Consider the following 18,678-nt stretch of genomic DNA (forward strand, 5'->3'; position numbering starts at 1 on the left):
GAACAGCCCAGTGAGGTTGTGTGCGCGATCCGCGGGGGCCCCCTTTCAGTGTCCTGCTTAGTAATAAAGACTGGAACGCTCTGTAGGTGTTTGGGAATCGAGGAAGTTTACACAGAGCACCCGATTGCTTGCGTTAGAAATTATTCATCTTTTAAATCAATATTGTGTTATAAGGATGTTCTGAGTCTAAGAAAGCAAGCATCCTGAGAGAATGTAACAGTTTGAGTTCTAAATGACAAAGCACTTTGTCCCAGGGCTGTGAGGATGGGGGCTTGGAGGCAGTGGTGGTCAGTGTCAGCAGTATGTGTATTTCAAAAAACAGAATCTCAGGAAAAAGAAACGAAGCCAGTGCTAACAGAAGGAGAAGTAAAACCAAGCTCTTGGTCTTCATCATCATGTTACCTGATCTGGTGCTCACTAGGTCAGATACACTAGCGTTAGGTCCCTGAATAAAAATATTTTACTATTTAAGTATCTGTGTATAAACTTTCAGAGACTGCCATTTGTGAATGAGCAGTCTTTTTTTTTTTTTTTTTTTTACTGCAAACTAAAATAGAGTCATTTACTTATTTGGATGGAAGTCTGTCTTACTGCAATACAAAATTTTCCCTGTGACACAGCAATTATGAAAAAGTGTGCTTCCAAGGGGTGAGCTTTAGTAAAAGTAAAGTAGGGGCTTCCCTAGTGGCTCAGATAGTAAAGAGTCTGCCTGCAGTGTAGGAGACCCAGGTTTGACCCCTGGGTCGGCAGGATCCTGTGTCGAAGGGAATGGCTAGCCACTCCAGTATTCTTGCCTGGAAAATTCTGAGGACAGAGGAGTCTGGCGGGTTGCAGTCCAAGGGGTCTGAACATGACTGAACAACTAACACTTCACTTTACAAGCTAATGTAGAAAAGGAATTTTCAAGAAGCAGACAGACCACACATCCCAGTCATCATTACGTTTCCTCATCACATAAGTTGTCCACTTTCTGAAAGTGGACAAGCCCCTGCCTCCGTCCCAGGCTCACTTACCTCGTCGATGATCTCGGTGTGGTTCCAGCCTTCAGCAGAGTCTCTGTTGGCATTCCAGCTGTGATTGTGCAGACCATCGCGTGTGTCTCTAAGCAATGCCTTCAGAGCATCTATTTGTTCAATTAAAAAGAGAATTTCCCGGAAGTTGTTTTCCAAAGTCTGGCTCTCTTTCCTGTGAATGGAGACCTTCACAGTGAAAGGAGGAAGCAGTGGACGCCCCGCCAGCCCCATGCTGGGCTTCAGGGCCAGCAAAACCAAAGGATGCTTTACATTGCAGAAGAGAGAACCCTGAGTGAGGGGTGCCCAGGCGATACCCCCTTTTCTAGAGAACTGCACTGCGCTGTGTATGAGGAGCAAAGACATTCCAGGAAGCACTCCTGAGGGCATCGCAGGCTTGGGCTGCGCTCTGTGCAGGGAAGGGGCTCAGAGGACTTCACTTATCCCAGTCCTCCCGCGGGGATCGAGGCCACGCCGACTTGAGCTGGGCAACTTCACAGTGCCCTAAATCCCCCTCCCACTGCCTCACGGTCAGGACACCTTGCACTCTGAGTTGGGTACGGAGCAGGGGGATCCCAACCAAGCTCTGAAATTCTGTAAACCAGCCTTTAGAGACGAGTGACTGAAAGATTCAGGGGGCCAGGGGTGGGGGCTTAGGGGAGAGAGGTGGGGACGGGGCAACTGCCTTCCACCAGCTCAAGGGTGCAAGATTTTACTTCCCAAGAATCGGCTCTGCTACTTGTACAGTCTGAAAGTTACTGGTAGAGAGAATAAGAAAATCTCAAACCAATGGGTGTTTCTTTATGTTGAAAAAATGTAAGTACTATTAATACTTAGTGAGAGTGTGTGTGTGTGTGTGTGGTCACTAAGTTGTGTCTGACTCTTTGTGACCATGGACTGTAGCCGCCAGGCTCTTTTGTCCATGGGAGTTTCCAGGCAAGAACACTACAGTGGGTTGTCCTTTCCTCCTCCAGGGGACCTTCTCCATCCAGGGATTGAACCTGTGTCTCCTGCATTAGCAGGCAGATTCTTTACCGCTGGCCTTCCCTTTAGCAGGGAAGCCACTTCTTTCCCCCTTTTATGACATGGGCTTCCCTCACGGCTCAGTGGTAAAGAATCTGCCTGCAATGCAGGGGATGCAGGTTCAATCCTTAAGTCAGGAAGATCCCCGGGAGAAGGAAGAGACAGCTCGTTCTAGCATTTTTGCCTGGGAAATCCCACGGACAGAGGAGCCTGGTGGGCTACAGTCCATGGGGTTGCAAACAGTCAGACATGACTTAGTGACTAAAAAATACAAAAAAGCAAAAACTTATGAATCAATCTATGTTCACAATTTGAAAAATGCAAAACTGCTGAAGAAATAGAAACTGTTAATAGGTTTTCTAAAAGTTTTTATCCCAGGCAAAAAAGCTGTACTAAATAATAAAATAATTTTGTGTCTCACTAGTATTTTTAAATTATTTTAATGGCTTCATAATTCTCCATTCCAGGTATTTAAACCCTGGTCTAGTTTTCTAATTTTATCCCATTAAAAAAATAATAATACTGAAAGCACCTCCCAGTGTATGTTCCCTTCAAGAAGGATTCACAGAAGCAGAAATTAGTTTTATAATTTTACAAAAGCATTCCAGTGTTTGGACAGACACCAAAAAGTCACACACACGAGAACATCTCACTCACTTTAAAAGTTCCAGTTGCTCTTTTGGCATTCGAAGCCTGGCCTGAAAAATAAAACAAAGCAAAGCCAAATCAGTCCAAATCCTGCCTACTCAGGTGGAGTTATTTTTCCTATTTGTAGAGGGGAAGGAAATCACACGACCACCCTTGATAGACACACCTGGCCAGTAGGACCCAGAGTCTCTAAGACACCTGCATCTTCCTGCAAAGAGTTGTATTTAGAGGAGACGCAGAAGCATCCAGCCCTGAAGCTTGTCCCTGTAAACAGTGAGGAGTATCCCCTTTCTACATGAGGAAGCTGACTGCTGGAGTCCATTAGCCATGACATCAGGAGGACCACAGATGCTTCTCTAACACCGATAGGGGGTCTCAGAACCACCTTGTGTTTGAACAGGTGGTGCCCCAGCCCCGCTGATGATGCTACTGATGTCGAGGATGTGCACGGCCTCGGTGGAGGAGGCCACACAGGGACAGTGGACCGAGGGTCCGCTCAGGCTGCTGCGCCCTGCCCCACCCCAGGTTCCCCCACCAGCTCCACATCACCCAGGCCTCTGCCTCATCCCACAAGCCCTTCTTCCCGCTTGCTTCTCCTCCATGAGTCTCTCATGAGGACACGTGTCAGTGTGGTGACAGCCTGTCTGGGAAATGCAGGGAAAGTTCTTCTCAGGATCCCCAGTGACATCTGCAGAGACTCTTTCTCCAAATAAAGGTCCCGTGGGCAAGTTCTGGGGTTGGGCTGTGAAATAGCTCCTTGGGGGTCACTTTCACCGCAGGGACCATCCATGTATTATCTGACAAATAAGGCCCATCCTCTCAGCCAACAAGTCTGCTTTCATGTTTCAAAGACGCTGGCTTCCCATCAGTTTGCTGCCAAAATGGTTCAAGGCACAAGGGGCATCTTACTCGCGCCACTGTGCCCCACGCAGAAGACAATTACCTCCCCTTTCTTTTTCTGCTGAGCATTTAATTTTTAAAATTTTTATTGGAGTATCGTTGCTTTATGATGTTGTGTTAGTTTCTGCTAACAGCATAGTGAATCAGCTACCTGTATACACATATCTCCTCTTTTTTGGATTTCCTTCCCATTTAAGTACCCACAGAGAATTGAGTAACTTCCCTCTTCTATACAGTAGGTTCTCATTAGTGAGCAATTTATTACAGGCTCTCCTCAATATTTTTCTTTGTACAGACATGTGGAGTTGGGAGCTTATTTTTGGTAGGGAGAAATTCTTATTTCCAGTGTTTCGGTTGCTGTTTGAATAGGTTTCCTCTAGCTAGGGGCAGTGTTTTGCATTTCTGTTACTTTTTTCTGTTTTACCCTTAAAAGAACATACAGAAAGTATGCCTTCACTAATTTGCTGATAAATGAATTTGAGAGTTCTTTGAAAGCTAATGTTTTCCTAATTTTTAAAAGCATTTGCCTCATTCCCAAAAGGACTTCAGGTGGCTTCCACTTTAGGAACAAACATGGTATAAAAAGTCACTGAACAGAAAAGTGAGGCAATGAAAGTGAACAGAAAAAAAGGACTGGAGAAGGAGAAAAGGTGTGAAAGATGGGTGTGACTCCAACTCCTGCAGTTCTCAGCTGAGGCCCTACATTTGTTCCTAACATTGTAACAATGGGGTTGGGTGTGGGTGGGATGGAATGGGGAAGACAAGAATTGACAGTGGTCCACAGGGAAAAAAAGAAAATGGCAAAGATGTGGCAGAGGCTGCTTTGCATACGGCTGGTAATCCATCCATTCCATGAGGCTCCTGTGATAAGAGCGTGCTGGTCCCAGGGCTTCCTTCCTGGCAAGTGGGCAGAGCCCCATGGAAGGTTAGGACAGCCGTCCAAAGCCTTCATTAAGACTTTAGAGCAAGTCCAACTAAGCACCTGCTGCCCAACCTTAAACATGCCCATTAAAGGAGGACCAGGGGGCATGTGCAGTCAGTTGAATGGGTATAGAATTGGCAGCCTCCTGAGAAATGGCAGGGTGAAGGAGGGAAAGCAAAGAAACAGCTGTGGGCAGAGCCACAGCCTTGCTTCTTCTTGTTGCTTCATTGTTTTATCCTTAAAAATATGGAAGACTTATCAATTAAAAATAAATATTTTAACAAATATGGAAGCCTTCACAAGCCGTCCTTGTGTGGGGGCTGTGCTGATCTCTGCGTTGTTCCAGTTTTTGTATATGAGCTGCCAAGGTGAACGCTCTTCTGTTTTTTTTGGGTTAGGATGACTGAGATCCAAAGCTTTATGTCTTAGAATGTGTCTTTATGTCTTAGATACTTCGAGCTGGGGCAGATTGGATGCAAGAGTTCACAAATGCCTCACGTGGCCAGCACTTTGCTTCTCTCTTCTTTTAAACAAAACTGTTGGCCTTGGAGTACGGAATGAAGCAGGGCAAAGGCTAATAGAGTTTTGCCAAGAGAATGCACTCATCATAGCAAACACCCTCTTCCAACAACACAAGAGAAGACTCTACACATGGACATCACCAGATGGTCAACACCAAAATCAGATTGATTATATTCTTTGCAGCCAAATATGGAGAAGCTCTATACAGTCAGCAAAAACAAGACCAGGAGCAGACTGTGGCTCAGATCATGAATTCCTTATTGCCAAATTCAGACTTAAATTGAAGAAAGTAGGAAAAACAACTAGACCATTCAGGTATGACCTAAATCAAATCCCTTGTGACTATACAGTGGAAGTGAGAAATAGATTGAAGGGACTAGATCTGATAGACAGAGAGCCTGATGAACTATGGACGGAGGTTCGTGACATTGTACAGGAGACAGGGATCAAGACCATCCCCATGGAAAAGAAATGCAAAAAGGCAAAATGGTTGTCTGAGGAGGCCTTACAAATAGCTGTGAAAAGAAGAGAAGTGAAAAGCAAAGGAGAAAAGGAAAGATATTCCCATTTGAATGCAGAGTTCCAAAGAATAGCCAAGAGAGATAAGAAAGCCTTCCTCAGCGATCAGTGCAAAGAAATAGAGGAAAACAACAGAATGGGAAAGACTAGAGATCTCTTCAAGAAAATCAGAGATATCAAGGGAACATTTCATGCAAAGATGGGTTCGATAAAGGATAGAAATGGTATGGACCTAACAGAAGCAGAAGATATCAAGAAGAGGTGGAAAGAATGCACAGAAGAAGTGTACAAAAGAGATCTTCATGACCCAGATAATCACAATGGTGTGCTCACTCACCTAGGGCCAGACAGCCTGGAATGTGAAGTCAAGTGGGCCTTAGAAAGCATCACTACGAACAAAGCTGGTGGAGGTGATGGAATTCCAGTTGAGTTATTTCAAATCCTGAAAGATGATGCTATGAAAGTGCTGCACTCAATATGCCAGCAAATTTGGAAAACTCAGCAGTGGCCACAGGACTGGAAAAGGTCAGTTTTCATTCCAATCCTTAAGAAAGGCAATCCCAAAGAATGCTCAAACTACTGCACAATTGCACTCATCTCACACGCTAGTAAAGTAATGCTCAAACTTCTCCAAGCCAGGCTTCAGCAATACGTGAACCGAGAACTTCCAGATGTTCAAGGTGGTTTTAGAAAAGGTTGAGGAACCAGAGACCAAATTGCCAAGATCATCGAAAAAGCAAGAGAGTTCCAGAAAAACATCTATTTCTGCTTTATTGACTATGCCAAAGCCTTCGACTGTGTGGATCACCACAAACTGTGGAAAATTCTGAAAGAGATGGGAATACCAGACTGCCTGATCTGCCTCTTGAGAAACCTGTATGCAGGTCAGGAAGCAACAGTTAGAACTGGACATGGAACAACAGACTGGTTCCAAATAGGAAAAGGAGTCCATCAAGGCTGTATATTGTCACCCTGCTTATTTAACTTATAGGCAGAGTACATCATGAGAAATGCTGGGCTGGATGAAGCACAAGTTGGAATCAAGATTGCCGAGAGAAACATCAATAACTTCAGATATGCAGATGACACCACCCTTATGGCAGAGAGTGAAGAGGAACTAAAAAGCCTCTTTTTTAAAAAAATTTTTTTATTTTTATTAGTTGGAGGCTAATTACTTTACAATATTGTAGTGGTTTTTGTCATACATTGACATGAATTAGCCATGGATTTACATGTATTCCCCATCCCGATCCCCCCTCCCACCTCCCTCTCCACCCGATCCCTCTGGGTCTTCCCAGTGCACCAGGTCCAAGCACTTGTCTCATGCATCCAACCTGGGCTGGTGATCTGTTTCACTATAGATAATATACATGTTTCGATGCTGTTCTCTTGAAACATCCCACCCTCGCCTTCTCCCACAGAGTCCAAGAGTCTGTTCTATACATCTGAGTCTCTTTTTCTGTTTTGCATATAGGGTTACCGTTACCATCTTTCTAAATTCCATATTTATGTGTTAGTATACTGTAATGGTCTTTATCTTTCTGGCTTACTTCACTCTGTATAATGGGCTCCAGTTTCATCCATCTCATTAGAACTGATTCAAATGAATTCTTTTTAATGGCTGAGTAATATTCCATGATGTATATGTACCACAGCTTCCTTATCCGTTCGTCTGCTGATGGGCATCTAGGTTGCTTCCATGTCCTGGCTATTATAAACAGTGCTGCGATGAACATTGGGGTACAAGTGTCTCTTTCAGATCTGGTTTCCTCAGTGTGTACGCCCAGCAGTGGGATTGCTGGGTCATATGGCAGATCTATTTCCAGCTTTTTAAGAAATCTCCACACTGTTCTCCATAGTGGCTGTACTAGTTTGCATTCCCACCAACAGTGTAAGAGGGTTCCCTTTTCTCCACACCCTCTCCAGCATTTATTGCTTGTAGACTTTTGGATAGCAGCCATCCTGACTGGCATGTAATGGTACCTCATTGTGGTTTTAATTTGCATTTCTCTGATAATGAGTGATGTTGAGCATCTTTTCATGTGTATTTTAGCCATCTGTATGTCTTCCTTGGAGAAATGTCTGTTTAGTTCTTTGGCCCATTTTTTGATTGGGTCGTTTATTTTTCTGGAGTTGAGCTGGAGGAGTTGCTTGTATATTTTTGAGATTAATCCTTTGTCTGTTGCTTCGTTTGCTATTATTTTCTCCCAATCTGAGGGCTGTCTTTTCACCTTGCTTATAGTTTCCTTTGTTGTGCAAAAGCTTTTAAGTTTCATTAGGTCCCATTTGTTTATTTTTGCTTTTGTTTCTAATATTCTGGGATGTGGGTCATAGAGGATCCTGCTGTGATTTATGTCAGAGAGTGTTTTGCCTATGTTCTCCTCTAGGAGTTTGATAGTTTCTGGTCTTACATTTAGATCTTTAATCCATTTTGAGTTTATTTTTGTGTATGGTGTTAGAAAGTGTTCTAGTTTCATTCTTTTACAGGTGGTTGACCAGTTTTCCCAGCACCACTTGTTAAAGAGGTTTCTCCTCTTTTCTCCATTGTATATCCTTGCCTCCTTTGTCGAAGATAAGGTGACCATAGGTTCGTGGATTTATCTCTGGGCTTTCTATTCTGTTCCATTGATCTATATTTCTGTCTTTGTGCCAGTACCATACTGTCTTGATGACTGTGGCTTTGTAGTATAGTCTGAAGTCAGGCAGGTTGATTCCTCCAGTTCCATTCTTCTTTTCTCAAGATTACTTTGGCTATTCGAGGTTTTTTGTATTTCCATACAAATTGTGAAATTATTTGTTCTAGTTCTGTGAAAAATACCATTGGTAGCTTGATAGGGATTGCATTGAATCTATAGATGCTTTGGGTAGTATAGCCATTTTGACAATATTGATTCTTCCAATCCATGAACACGGTATGTTTCTCCATCTGTTTGTGTCCTCTTTGATTTCTTTCATCAGTGTTTTATAGTTTTCTATGTATAGGTCTTTTGTTTCTTTAGGTAGATATACTCCTAAGTATTTTATTCTTTTTGTTGCAATGGTGAATGGTATTGTTTCCTTAATTTCTCTTCCTGTTTTCTCATTGTTAGCATATAGGAATGCATATAGGAATTCTGTGTGTTAATTTTATATCCTGCAACTTTACTATATTCGTTGATTAGCTCTAGTAATTTTCTGGTAGAGTCTTTAGGGTTTTCTATGTAGAGGATCATGTCATCTGCAAACAGCGAGAGTTTCACTTCTTCTTTTCCTATCTGGATTCCTTTTATACTTCTTTTTCTGCCCTGATTGCTGTGGCCAACACTTCCAAAACTATGTTGAATAGTAGTGGTGAGAGTGGGCACCCTTGTCTTGTTCCTGATTTTAGGGGAAATGCTTTCAATTTTTCACCATTGAGGATAATGCTTGCTGTGGGTTTGTCATATATAGCTTAAAAAGCCTCTTGATGAAAGTGAAAGAGGAGAGTGAAAAAGTTGGCTTAAAGCTTAACATTCAGAAAACTAAGATCATGGCATCTTGTCCCATCACCTCATGGGAAATAGATGGGGAGACAGTGGAAACAGTGTCAGACTTTATTTTTTGGGGCTCCAAAATCACTGCGGATGGTGACTGCAGTCATGAAATTAAAAGACGCTTACTTCTTGGAAGGAAAGTTATGACCAAACTAGACAGCATATTAAAAAGCAGAGACATTACTTTGCCAACAAAGGTCCATCTGGTCAAGGCTATGGTTTTTCCAGTAGTCATGTATGGATGTGAGAGTTGGACTGTGAAGAAAGCTGAGCACCAAAAAACTGATGCTTTTGAACTGTGGTGTTGGAGAAGACTCTTGAGAGTCCCTTGGACTGCAAGGAGATCCAACCAGTCCATCCTGAAGGAGATCAGTCCTGGGTGTTCACTGGAGGGACTGATGCTGAAGCTGAAACTCCAATACTTTGGCCACCTGATTCGAAGAGCTGACTCATTGGAAAAGACCCTGATGCTGGGAGGGATTGGGGGCAGGAGGAGAAGGGGGCAACAGAAGATGAGATGGCTGGATGGCATCACTGACTCTATGGGCATGGATTTGGGTAAACTCCAGGAGTTGGTGATGGACAGGGCGACCCGGCATGCTTCAATTCATGGGGTGGCAAAGAGTCGGATATGACTGAGCGACTGAACTGAACTGAACTGTCGCAAGTTAGGGCTTCTCAGGTGGTGCTAGTAGTGAAGAATCCACCACCCAGTGAATCCACCTGCCAATGCAGAAGACAGAAGAGAAGCGGACTGGATCCCTGGATCAGGAAGATCCCTTGGAGGAGGACATGGCAACCCACTCTAATATTCTTCCCGGGAGAATCCCATGGACAGAGAACCCTGGCAGGCTATAGTCCTTACGTCGCAGAGTTAGACAGGACTGAACTACTGGGCATGCATGCAAGTCATCTAATTTTAAACCCTGTAACTTTCAGGTGAATCCTGGAAGCTCTTGGATTGGCCAAAAGTTTGTTCAGTTCTTTTCCTATAAAATGGCTCTAGTATTGCTTAGTTGTCTTTAACTTCGTTTGAAACAATTTTGTTAGATTGTATTGTGACTGCTGACATACCAGTGTACATTTTAAAAAAAACTTATCAAATTGGTGAATTTTTGTGTAGCCATTTTAATACTGAAGACAGAAGAAAAAAGGAACATTTCTGGCACAGTATGTTTGGCATAATATGCATATACCATTTTTGGCATATTTAATATATCAAGAAAGATAAAAATGCAACTGAAAAAGAAACAAAGATTTGCACAGAAGCTGCTGTGAGTGATCGAACATGTCAAAAGTGGTTTGTGAAATTTTGTGCTGGAGATTTCTGGCTGAATGATGCTCCACATTCGGATACACCAGTTGACAGGGATCAAATCAAGACATGAAGTGAGATCATTCAATATTACATCACGTGGGAGACAGCCACCATACTCAAAATATCAGAATCAAGTGTTGAAAATCATTTGCATCAGCTTGGTTACGTTAATCGCTTTGATGTTTGGGTTCCACATAATTTAAGCGAAAAAAGCCTTCTTGACCATATTTCCACCTGTGATGCTCTACTAAAACATAATGAAAATGGTCTGTTTTTAAAACAAATTGTGATGAGCAATGAAAAGCTAAAGAGACTGTGGGGCAAGTGAAATGAACCACCATCAGCCACACCAAATGAATATGTACTGCTCTCAATTAGACCAGCTGAAGTTAGTACTCAATAAACAGTGTCCAGAACTAGTCAACAGAAAGGGCATAATCTTCCATCATGACACTGCAAGACTGCATGTTTCTTTGATAACCAGGCAAAAACTGTTGCAGCTTGGCCGGGAAGTTCTGATCCATCTGCTCTGTTCACCAAACATTGCATCTTTGGATTTCCATTTATTTCAGTCTTTACAAAATTCTCTTAAGGGAAAAAGTTTCAATTCCCTGTAAAACTGTAAAAGGTACATGGAACAGTTCTTTGCTCAAAAGGATAAAACATTTTGGGAAGATGGAATTATGAAGTTGCCTGAAAAATGGCAAAAGAAAGAGGAACAAAATGATGAATACATTTCAATAAAGTTCTTGGTGAAAATGAAAAACGTGTGTTTTATTCTTACCTAAAAAAATCAAAGGAACTTTTTGACTAACCTAATACAATGACTGCAGATTGCACCTGTGGTTAGATCATTAAGCTTGCTGCTGTCTCTCTCTCTTTTAAGTTTTATTGATTTATCCTTTCACTCATTCATTTTGACGGCACTGGGTCTTCATTGTTGTGCACAGGTCTTCCCTAGTTGCAGCAAACGGGAGCTACTCTGCATGGTGGTGTGTGGGCTTACTGCGCTGACTTCTCTTGTTACGGAGTACAGGCTCTGGGCTCAGACTTCAGTAGTTGTGGGGCATGGGCTTAGTTGCTCCTCGGCATGTGGAATCCTCCCAGACCAGGGATCAAACCCCTGTCCCCTGTGTTGGCAGGTGGATTTTTAACCACCGGACCACCAGGGAAGTCCTGGGTCTCTTTCTTAATGGCACTAATCCCAGCCAGGGGGCTCCACCCTCATGACCTAATCACTTCCCAAAGGACCCACCTCCTAATACCTGGGGTTTGTTGTTGTTTAGCTGCTAAGTCATGTCCAACTCTTTTTGGACCCCCACGGACTGTAGCCCGCCAGGCTCCTCTGTCCATGAAATTCACCAGGCAAGAATACGAGACTAGAGTGGGTTGCCACTTCCTTTTCAGGGGATCTTCCTGACCCAGAGATCAAACCTGAGTCTCCTGCACTGGCAGATGAACTCTTTACCACTGAGCTCAAAAGGAAGCCCCAATACTTGGGATTAGGTTTCAACATATGAATTTTGGACGGGACACAGCAATCAGTGTATGACATTTTAACTCTGGTCCCCCAAATTAATGTTCTTGCATGCAAAATACATCCTTTTATCCCAACAGACCCCCAAGCCTTCATTCATTCCAGCATCAACTTATGTCTAAAGTTCAATGCCTCAACTAAATATCATCCAAGTCAGATATGGATGAGACCCCAGGCACAATCCATCCAAAACAATCTCCCCTCCAGCTAAGATGCTGTGAAATCAAACAAATTGTGTACTTTCAAAATACAGTACTGGGACCAGCATACCATAGACATTCCCATCGCAAATCAGAGAAACTGGGAAGGAGAAAAATTTGATGAATCAGAAACATCCACTCTACGGCAGGAGTCTGCAGGGATTGGAGACTGTGGAGAATTTTTAGGATGTCTTAGTTATAAAAACCACTTAATAGATCTCTGGTCCCAACATTATTTCTTAAAAAAAAAAAACACATTATTGGAGTATAGATGATTTACAACGCTGGGTCAGTGTCTGGAGCACAGCAAAGTGAATCAGTTATACACCCATGTGTGTTGAGTCACTTCAGTTCTGTCTGACTCCCTGAGACCCTGTGGACTGTAGCCCGCCAGACTCCTCTGTCCATGGGATTCTCCAGGCAAGAACACTGGAGTGGGTTGCCATGTCCTCCTCCAGGGGATCATCCCAACCCAGGGATTGAACCAGCATCTCTTACACCTCCTGCATTGGCAGGTGGATTCTTTACCACTCAGTCAGTTCAGTCTCTCAGTCATGCCTGACTCTTTGCAACCCCATGAACTGCAGCATGCCAGGCCTCCCTGTCCATCACCAACTCCCGGAGCTTGCTCAAACTCATGTCCATCAAGTTGGTGATACCATCCAACCATCTCATCCTGTCATCCGCTTCTCCTCCTGCCTTCAATCTTTCCCAGCATCAGGGTCTTTTCAAATGAGTCAGTTCTTCTCATCAGGTGGCCAAAGTATTGGAGTTTCAGCTTCAGCATCAGCCCTTCCAATGAATATTCAGGACTGATTTCCTTTAGGATGGACTGGTTGGATCTCCTTGCAGTCCAAGGGACTCTCAGGAGTCTTCTCCAACACCACAGTTCAAAAGCATCAATTCTTCGGCACTCAGCTTTGTTTATAGCCCACCTCTCACATCCATGCATGACTACTGGAAAAACCATAGCTTTGACTAGATGGAACTTTGTTGGCAAAGTAATGTCTCTGCTTTTTAATATGCTGTCTAGGTTGGTCATAACTTTTCTTCCAAGGAGTAAGCATCTTTTAATTTCATGGCTGCAGTCACCATCTGCAGTGATTTTGGAGCCCCCCAAAATAGTCTCTCACTGTTTCCATTGTTTCCCCATCTATTTGCCATGAAGTGATGGGACCGGATGCCATGATCTTAGTTTTCTGAATGTTAAGCTTTAAGCCAACCTTTTCACTCTCCTCTTTCACTTTCTCAGGAGGCTCTTTAGTTCGTCTTCGCTTTCTGCCATAAGGGTGATGTCATCTGAGTATCTAAGGTTATTGATATTTCTCCCGGCAATCTTGATTTCAGCTTGTGCTTCATCCAGCCCAGCGTTTCTCATGATGTACTCTGCATATAAGTTTAATAAGCAGGGTGACAATATACAGCCTTGATGTACTTGTTTCCTGATTTGGAACCAGTCTGTAATTCCATGTTCAGTTCTAACTGTTGCTTTTTGACCTGCATACAGGTTTCTCAGGAGGCAGGTCAGGTGGTCTGGTATTTCCATCAACTGAAGAATTTTCCAGTTTGCTGTGATCCACACAAAGGCTTTGGCATAGTCAATAAAGCAGAAGTAGATGTTTTTCTGGAACTCTCTTGCTTTTTTGATGATCCAGTGGATGTTGGCAATTTGATCTCTGGTTCCTCTGCCTTTTCTAAATCCAGCTTGAACACCTATTAGATGTTCTATTAGATATTCACATGCAAAACCAATATAACACACGTCTAGTTGGACTCTGTTTGTAGCACATTAGATTTTAAATGAGTAACAGACAAAATGATTTAAGGAAACATCACCTGGTAATTGTAAAGCCGTGAACCATATTCTGCAATTAGAGCATAAACTTGTCTGGATTTCTGAGGAAACTCTTTCTCTTTAAGCTTCATGTGATTTATAAATCCTGTTAAAGAAAAGATCAACTTTGATTAAAGAGTTTATCTGGAAATACTTATATTTTACATTGATGAAACAATTTATATTTTTAGACAGCACAAGAAAAAAATAAAAGTTCTTTCTCTGTGTCCATTTGGGTCTCCTCCCCCCTCCTTGATGTGTGGTGTGCATGCATATCACACATTAACCACAGCTCCTCAAAGATGGGGATGAACTTTATGTAAATATCAGTATGTCATTTTGACATGAGCCTTTGTCTCAAAAATGTATACGACGGTGCCTTCAACTTCTAACACATGGAACAGTTCTTTGAGCTCCTGAGAGTCTGTCTCATGGGATAAAATCCTCAGTTTAGCTTGAATAAAATTCTTCTTTTTTCTTCGTGATTGTTAATTGAATTTTTGTTGACAACATATATTAATAGAAATTCCTCTAAGCAGGGAAGCTATAGCAAGTTACTTTTTCTTTTAATCTTTCATTGTGTGGGATGTTCGGTGCTGTGTGGGATTTTCTCTAGTTGAGACCGAGGGGCCTCCTCTCTGGCTGCAGCGCTCTGGCTTCTCCCTGCAGTGGCTTCTGCTGTTGAAGGGCACGTGCTCACGGTGCATGCGCTTCAGCAGCTGAGGCTCACAGGCTTAGCTGCTCCTCAGCATGTGGGATCTTCCCAGACCAGGGATCAAACCCATGTCCCCTGCATTGGCAGGCAGATTGTTTATCACTGGACCATCAGGGAAGTCCTATATCAGGTTCTTGAGTGACAGTAATTTTCAATGGCAGCAAAAGGTGCTCAAAAAATTGTTCCTCCAATTGAAACAATCATCAGCTGGCAAAGACTAACAAGATGAACTTTGTTGGAATTCCAAAAGCTAATCACAAGCTTGCATCAACCAGAGGACTGAAGGAAAGGGCAGGTTATTTTTGGCAAGAGAGCAGTGTGGCATTATCACTCACTTGCATACCATCTCCCAGAATGGTGGCGGTGGCTGTGTGGGTGCCGGCCAATATTGCTGGCACCGCTTGCTTGTGCCAGGGATCTAACACAGACCTTGTTCTTCAGCTACTCTGACTTTACACATTCATCTACCTGGTATTGCCCTGACTGTCTAGTGCAGAGGCCAATCTTTGCCTCCATCCACTCCCATGCACTGGAAAAATTTTCTGGGAGGGTATAATGACTGTTCAAAGAATTAAAGACAAACTGGCCATGACCGTCTGGGCAAGGGACGGTGAATGGAGACGGTGGCAGACGGATCCAACATCATGGCAGACAGAAGGCAGAGGATGAAGGCTCACATGGGAGCAAGGGCCTGGGAGGGAAGGCGGAGGGCAGTGTGAGTGTCCAGGACTGGACGCGTGCTCAAGGAAGGTCCCAGAAGACCCCAGGCTTGCACCTTGGGTGGGTCTGTGGGCTGCATGCAAACAGGAGGTGAAGATTATGGCAGAGCTGTGGGTGGCCCAGGCTGGCCCTGAAATAGAGTCCCGGCCAGAGCCAAAGAGCCCGCACTGAGAGAGCAGTTCTCACACCCTTGCTCTCTCCTTCTTATTCCTGATTCTAGGAAACCTGTCAGGTCACTGGTTGACCACTGTGATGTCAGAAAAGTGACCATCACGAAACAAATGACTACAGCCCTCAACAAGCAGCAAAGCCACCTTTGGAAAAGGGGAGAAGCCAGTTCCCAGGGTTACTGTGCTATAAAACTGAAACGTCTGGGTTACAACACAAAATCACAGCACATACAAAGAAACAGGAAAGTACAGCTCATTAAAGGGGAAAAATTTGACTGACATCTCTGAGCAAGTTCAAACTCTGAACTGACTGGACAAAACTTGGCAAACCAACTGTCTTAAATGGGCTGAAAAACTAAAGGAAACCACAGACCAAGAACTAAAGAAAACTGAAGAAATTACATGTGAGTGAAATGAGAAGATCAACTGAAAAATTATAAAAGGAAACAAGTACAAATTCTGGAGATGTAAAGTACAATAGCTGAAATGAAAAAATTCACTGAATGGGCTCAACAGCAGATCTTAGCGGGAAAAGGAGAGATTCAGTGAACTCAAAAATAGAACAATTGAAATTATCAAGTGTGATGAGAAAGAGGAGAATTGCAAATCCAGAGCTAGGCCTATACATCTACAGCTGATTGCATTTTTTTGACAAGGGTAACAAGACCATTCAATGGGGAAAAATATCTTTTCAACAAATGATGCTGAGACAACAAGATATCTATTTGCTAAAAAATGAATCTGGTTCATTTTTAATTCATTTGCTAAAAGTGAATATGAAATTTAAAAATTCATATTATATATAAAAAATAACCAAAATGGATCAATTAGCTAAACATAAGAGTGAAAACCATAAAATTCTCAGAAAAAACACAGAGGTAAGCTGTCATGACCTAGAATTTAGTAATGTATTCTTAGATATGACATCACTAAAATTAAAACCTTTTATGCATCAAAGGACATTACTTAAAAAGTGAAAGGATAATCTATTGAATGAAAGAAAATATATATCTGAGAAGAGTCTAGTATCCAGAATATATTTTTAAAAAATTCTTACAAGTCAACAACAAAAAGACAAAAACCCAATTAAATGGGCAAAGAACTAGAAGAAATTTTCTCCAAAGAAGAGGTTAAAAAAAAAAAAAGAAGAGGTATAAATGGCAAACAAGTACATAAAAAGTTGCTCAATATTAGCTGATATCATTCACTGGTGGTGGTGGTGGTGTAGTCACTAACTCATGTCCGACTCTTGCAACCCCACAGACTGTAGCCTGCCAGGCTCCTCTGTCCACAGAATTTCCCTGGCAAGAATACTGGAGTGGGTTGCTATGTCCTTCTCTAGATACCAGGCATTAGGGAAATACAAATCAAAATCTCAGTGAGCCAGCACTTCACGTCACCAGGATGGCTGCAGTGGTAAAAGAATAGCAAGTGTCGGTGAGGACGTGGGAAAACTGGGACCGTCACACACTACTAGCGGGAAAGTGACACGGGGCAGTTTCTCTGGAAAACAAGGGCAGCCCCTCCCTAGCAATTTACCGGTAGGTGTATCACCCATAGAATTGAAAATAGGTATTCAAACAAATGCGTGTACACACATGTTCAGAGCAGCACTATCCACAACACCCAGAGGGTGGACACGGTGGATGTTCATCCACATCTGAATGGGTAAACAAACTGCATTTACGTTTGCATACGTTGCAATATTATTCAGCTGCAAAAAGGAATGATTCGTCTACACTGGGATGAGCCTCAAAAACATGAGCTTAGTGAAAGAAGCCCAACAAAAATGGCCATACATTGTATGATTCCATTTATATGACACATTCAGAACATGTGTGTCCTTAGAAAGCATATTGTTGCCAGGGACTGGGGTGGGGGCATGCTGGGGAGTGACTAAGGGGTGTGGGGTTTCTTTTGGGGTTGGTGAAAATATTTTGGAAATAGAAGTAGTAGTTGTACAACATTGTGAAGCACTAAATGCCACTGAGTTGTTCATGTCAAAATGGTCAGTTTTATATTATGTGGATTTCACCCTAGTAAATAAAAATGGATACAAGTTCAGTTTAATTCCATTGAAATCATCAACACATCAGTGGTGGCTAAAGAGGATCTGGCACTTTTGTGGGCAAATGGGTAACCTTATAGTTGGGAAAGACAAAGAAGCAGTTTGCACACACTAAGATGTATACATTTTGTTCTTAAAAGATGTCAAAGGAGAGACTTCACTGGCAGTCCAGTGGTTAAAACGTCCCCTTCCAATGAAGGGATTACAGGTTCAGTCCCTGGTTGGAAAATAAGATCCCACATGCCTCTCAACCAAAAAAAAAAAAAAAAAAAAAGAAAGAAAGTAAAACAGAAGCAATATTGTAACAAATTCAATAAAGATTTTTAAAATGGTCCACATAAAAAAAAAAACATTAAAAAATGTCTAAGGAATATAGGGCATTCCTTTCCAAAACAAGGAAAATTCTGAGCACAAACAGTTCTACTGTTCACACAGCGTGTCCCTGACATGGGCAGGGAGGTGGAGCCTCAGAAGAGCAGGCATGGATCACTGGACACAGGGTTGGGGTAGGGCTGCGGGAAATCTCAAGGGCACAGGGCTCATGAGTCGGGAGCAAGGGGGTCGGGGGAGGGCTGCTGAAGCTCTGAAGCTGAAATCAGCAGAGGTGAAGACCAGACAGCTGGAAGCAACAGAGCCAGACAGCGTGTAGCTCTCAGTAGAACCGGAATCTTCGAGATGAAGTTTAGAGGTCTGCTGAGATGGGATGGTGCTCAGGGCTCTAAGGTGCAGCTGAAGGAAGGCTGGTACAGACTTCAGAGAGCCCTCAGTCCAGGCATCCACGCGCAAGCCCCACTGAACAGCCCCCGTTGCTGTGTAAAACGGCATTTTGTGGCAATAACAGGGTGAAACTCTGACTTCCCTGGACATTCTGCAATTCAAGGTGTCCACATACCACAAAACGATTTTCCATTGTACTGGGATTCATGGTGTGTGATATTTACAGCCAGAAAATGGCAAACCATGTGTTCTATCATTTCTTCAAGAACCCCGTGATGAGTCAGTCTCTGATTGTCAAAATCCTTCAAGATGAGTCATCCAGATTTAGAAAAGATCAACTGTA

At 42.9% G+C, this 18,678-nt stretch overlaps 1 protein-coding gene across 4 annotated transcripts in view; it reads right to left on the reverse strand.

Annotated features, from left to right (window-relative positions):
* The window catches only part of SUN3 (Sad1 and UNC84 domain containing 3), a 44,839-nt gene that overhangs the window by 11,466 nt on the left and 14,695 nt on the right, over positions 1 to 18,678 (reverse strand). For all 4 annotated transcript variants that reach the window (XM_070471853.1, XM_020905826.2, XM_020905828.2 and 1 more), the window contains 3 exons: positions 13,948 to 14,051; positions 2,691 to 2,731; positions 1,014 to 1,185 (listed from right to left, as the gene is read on the reverse strand). In XM_070471853.1, the coding sequence (XP_070327954.1) occupies positions 1,014 to 1,185; positions 2,691 to 2,731; positions 13,948 to 14,051 (317 nt within the window). The remainder of the gene's footprint in view (positions 1 to 1,013; positions 1,186 to 2,690; positions 2,732 to 13,947; positions 14,052 to 18,678) is intronic.

Source organism: Odocoileus virginianus, chromosome 1 (genome assembly GCF_023699985.2).
Source record: "Odocoileus virginianus isolate 20LAN1187 ecotype Illinois chromosome 1, Ovbor_1.2, whole genome shotgun sequence".
NCBI lineage: Eukaryota > Metazoa > Chordata > Mammalia > Artiodactyla > Cervidae > Odocoileus > Odocoileus virginianus.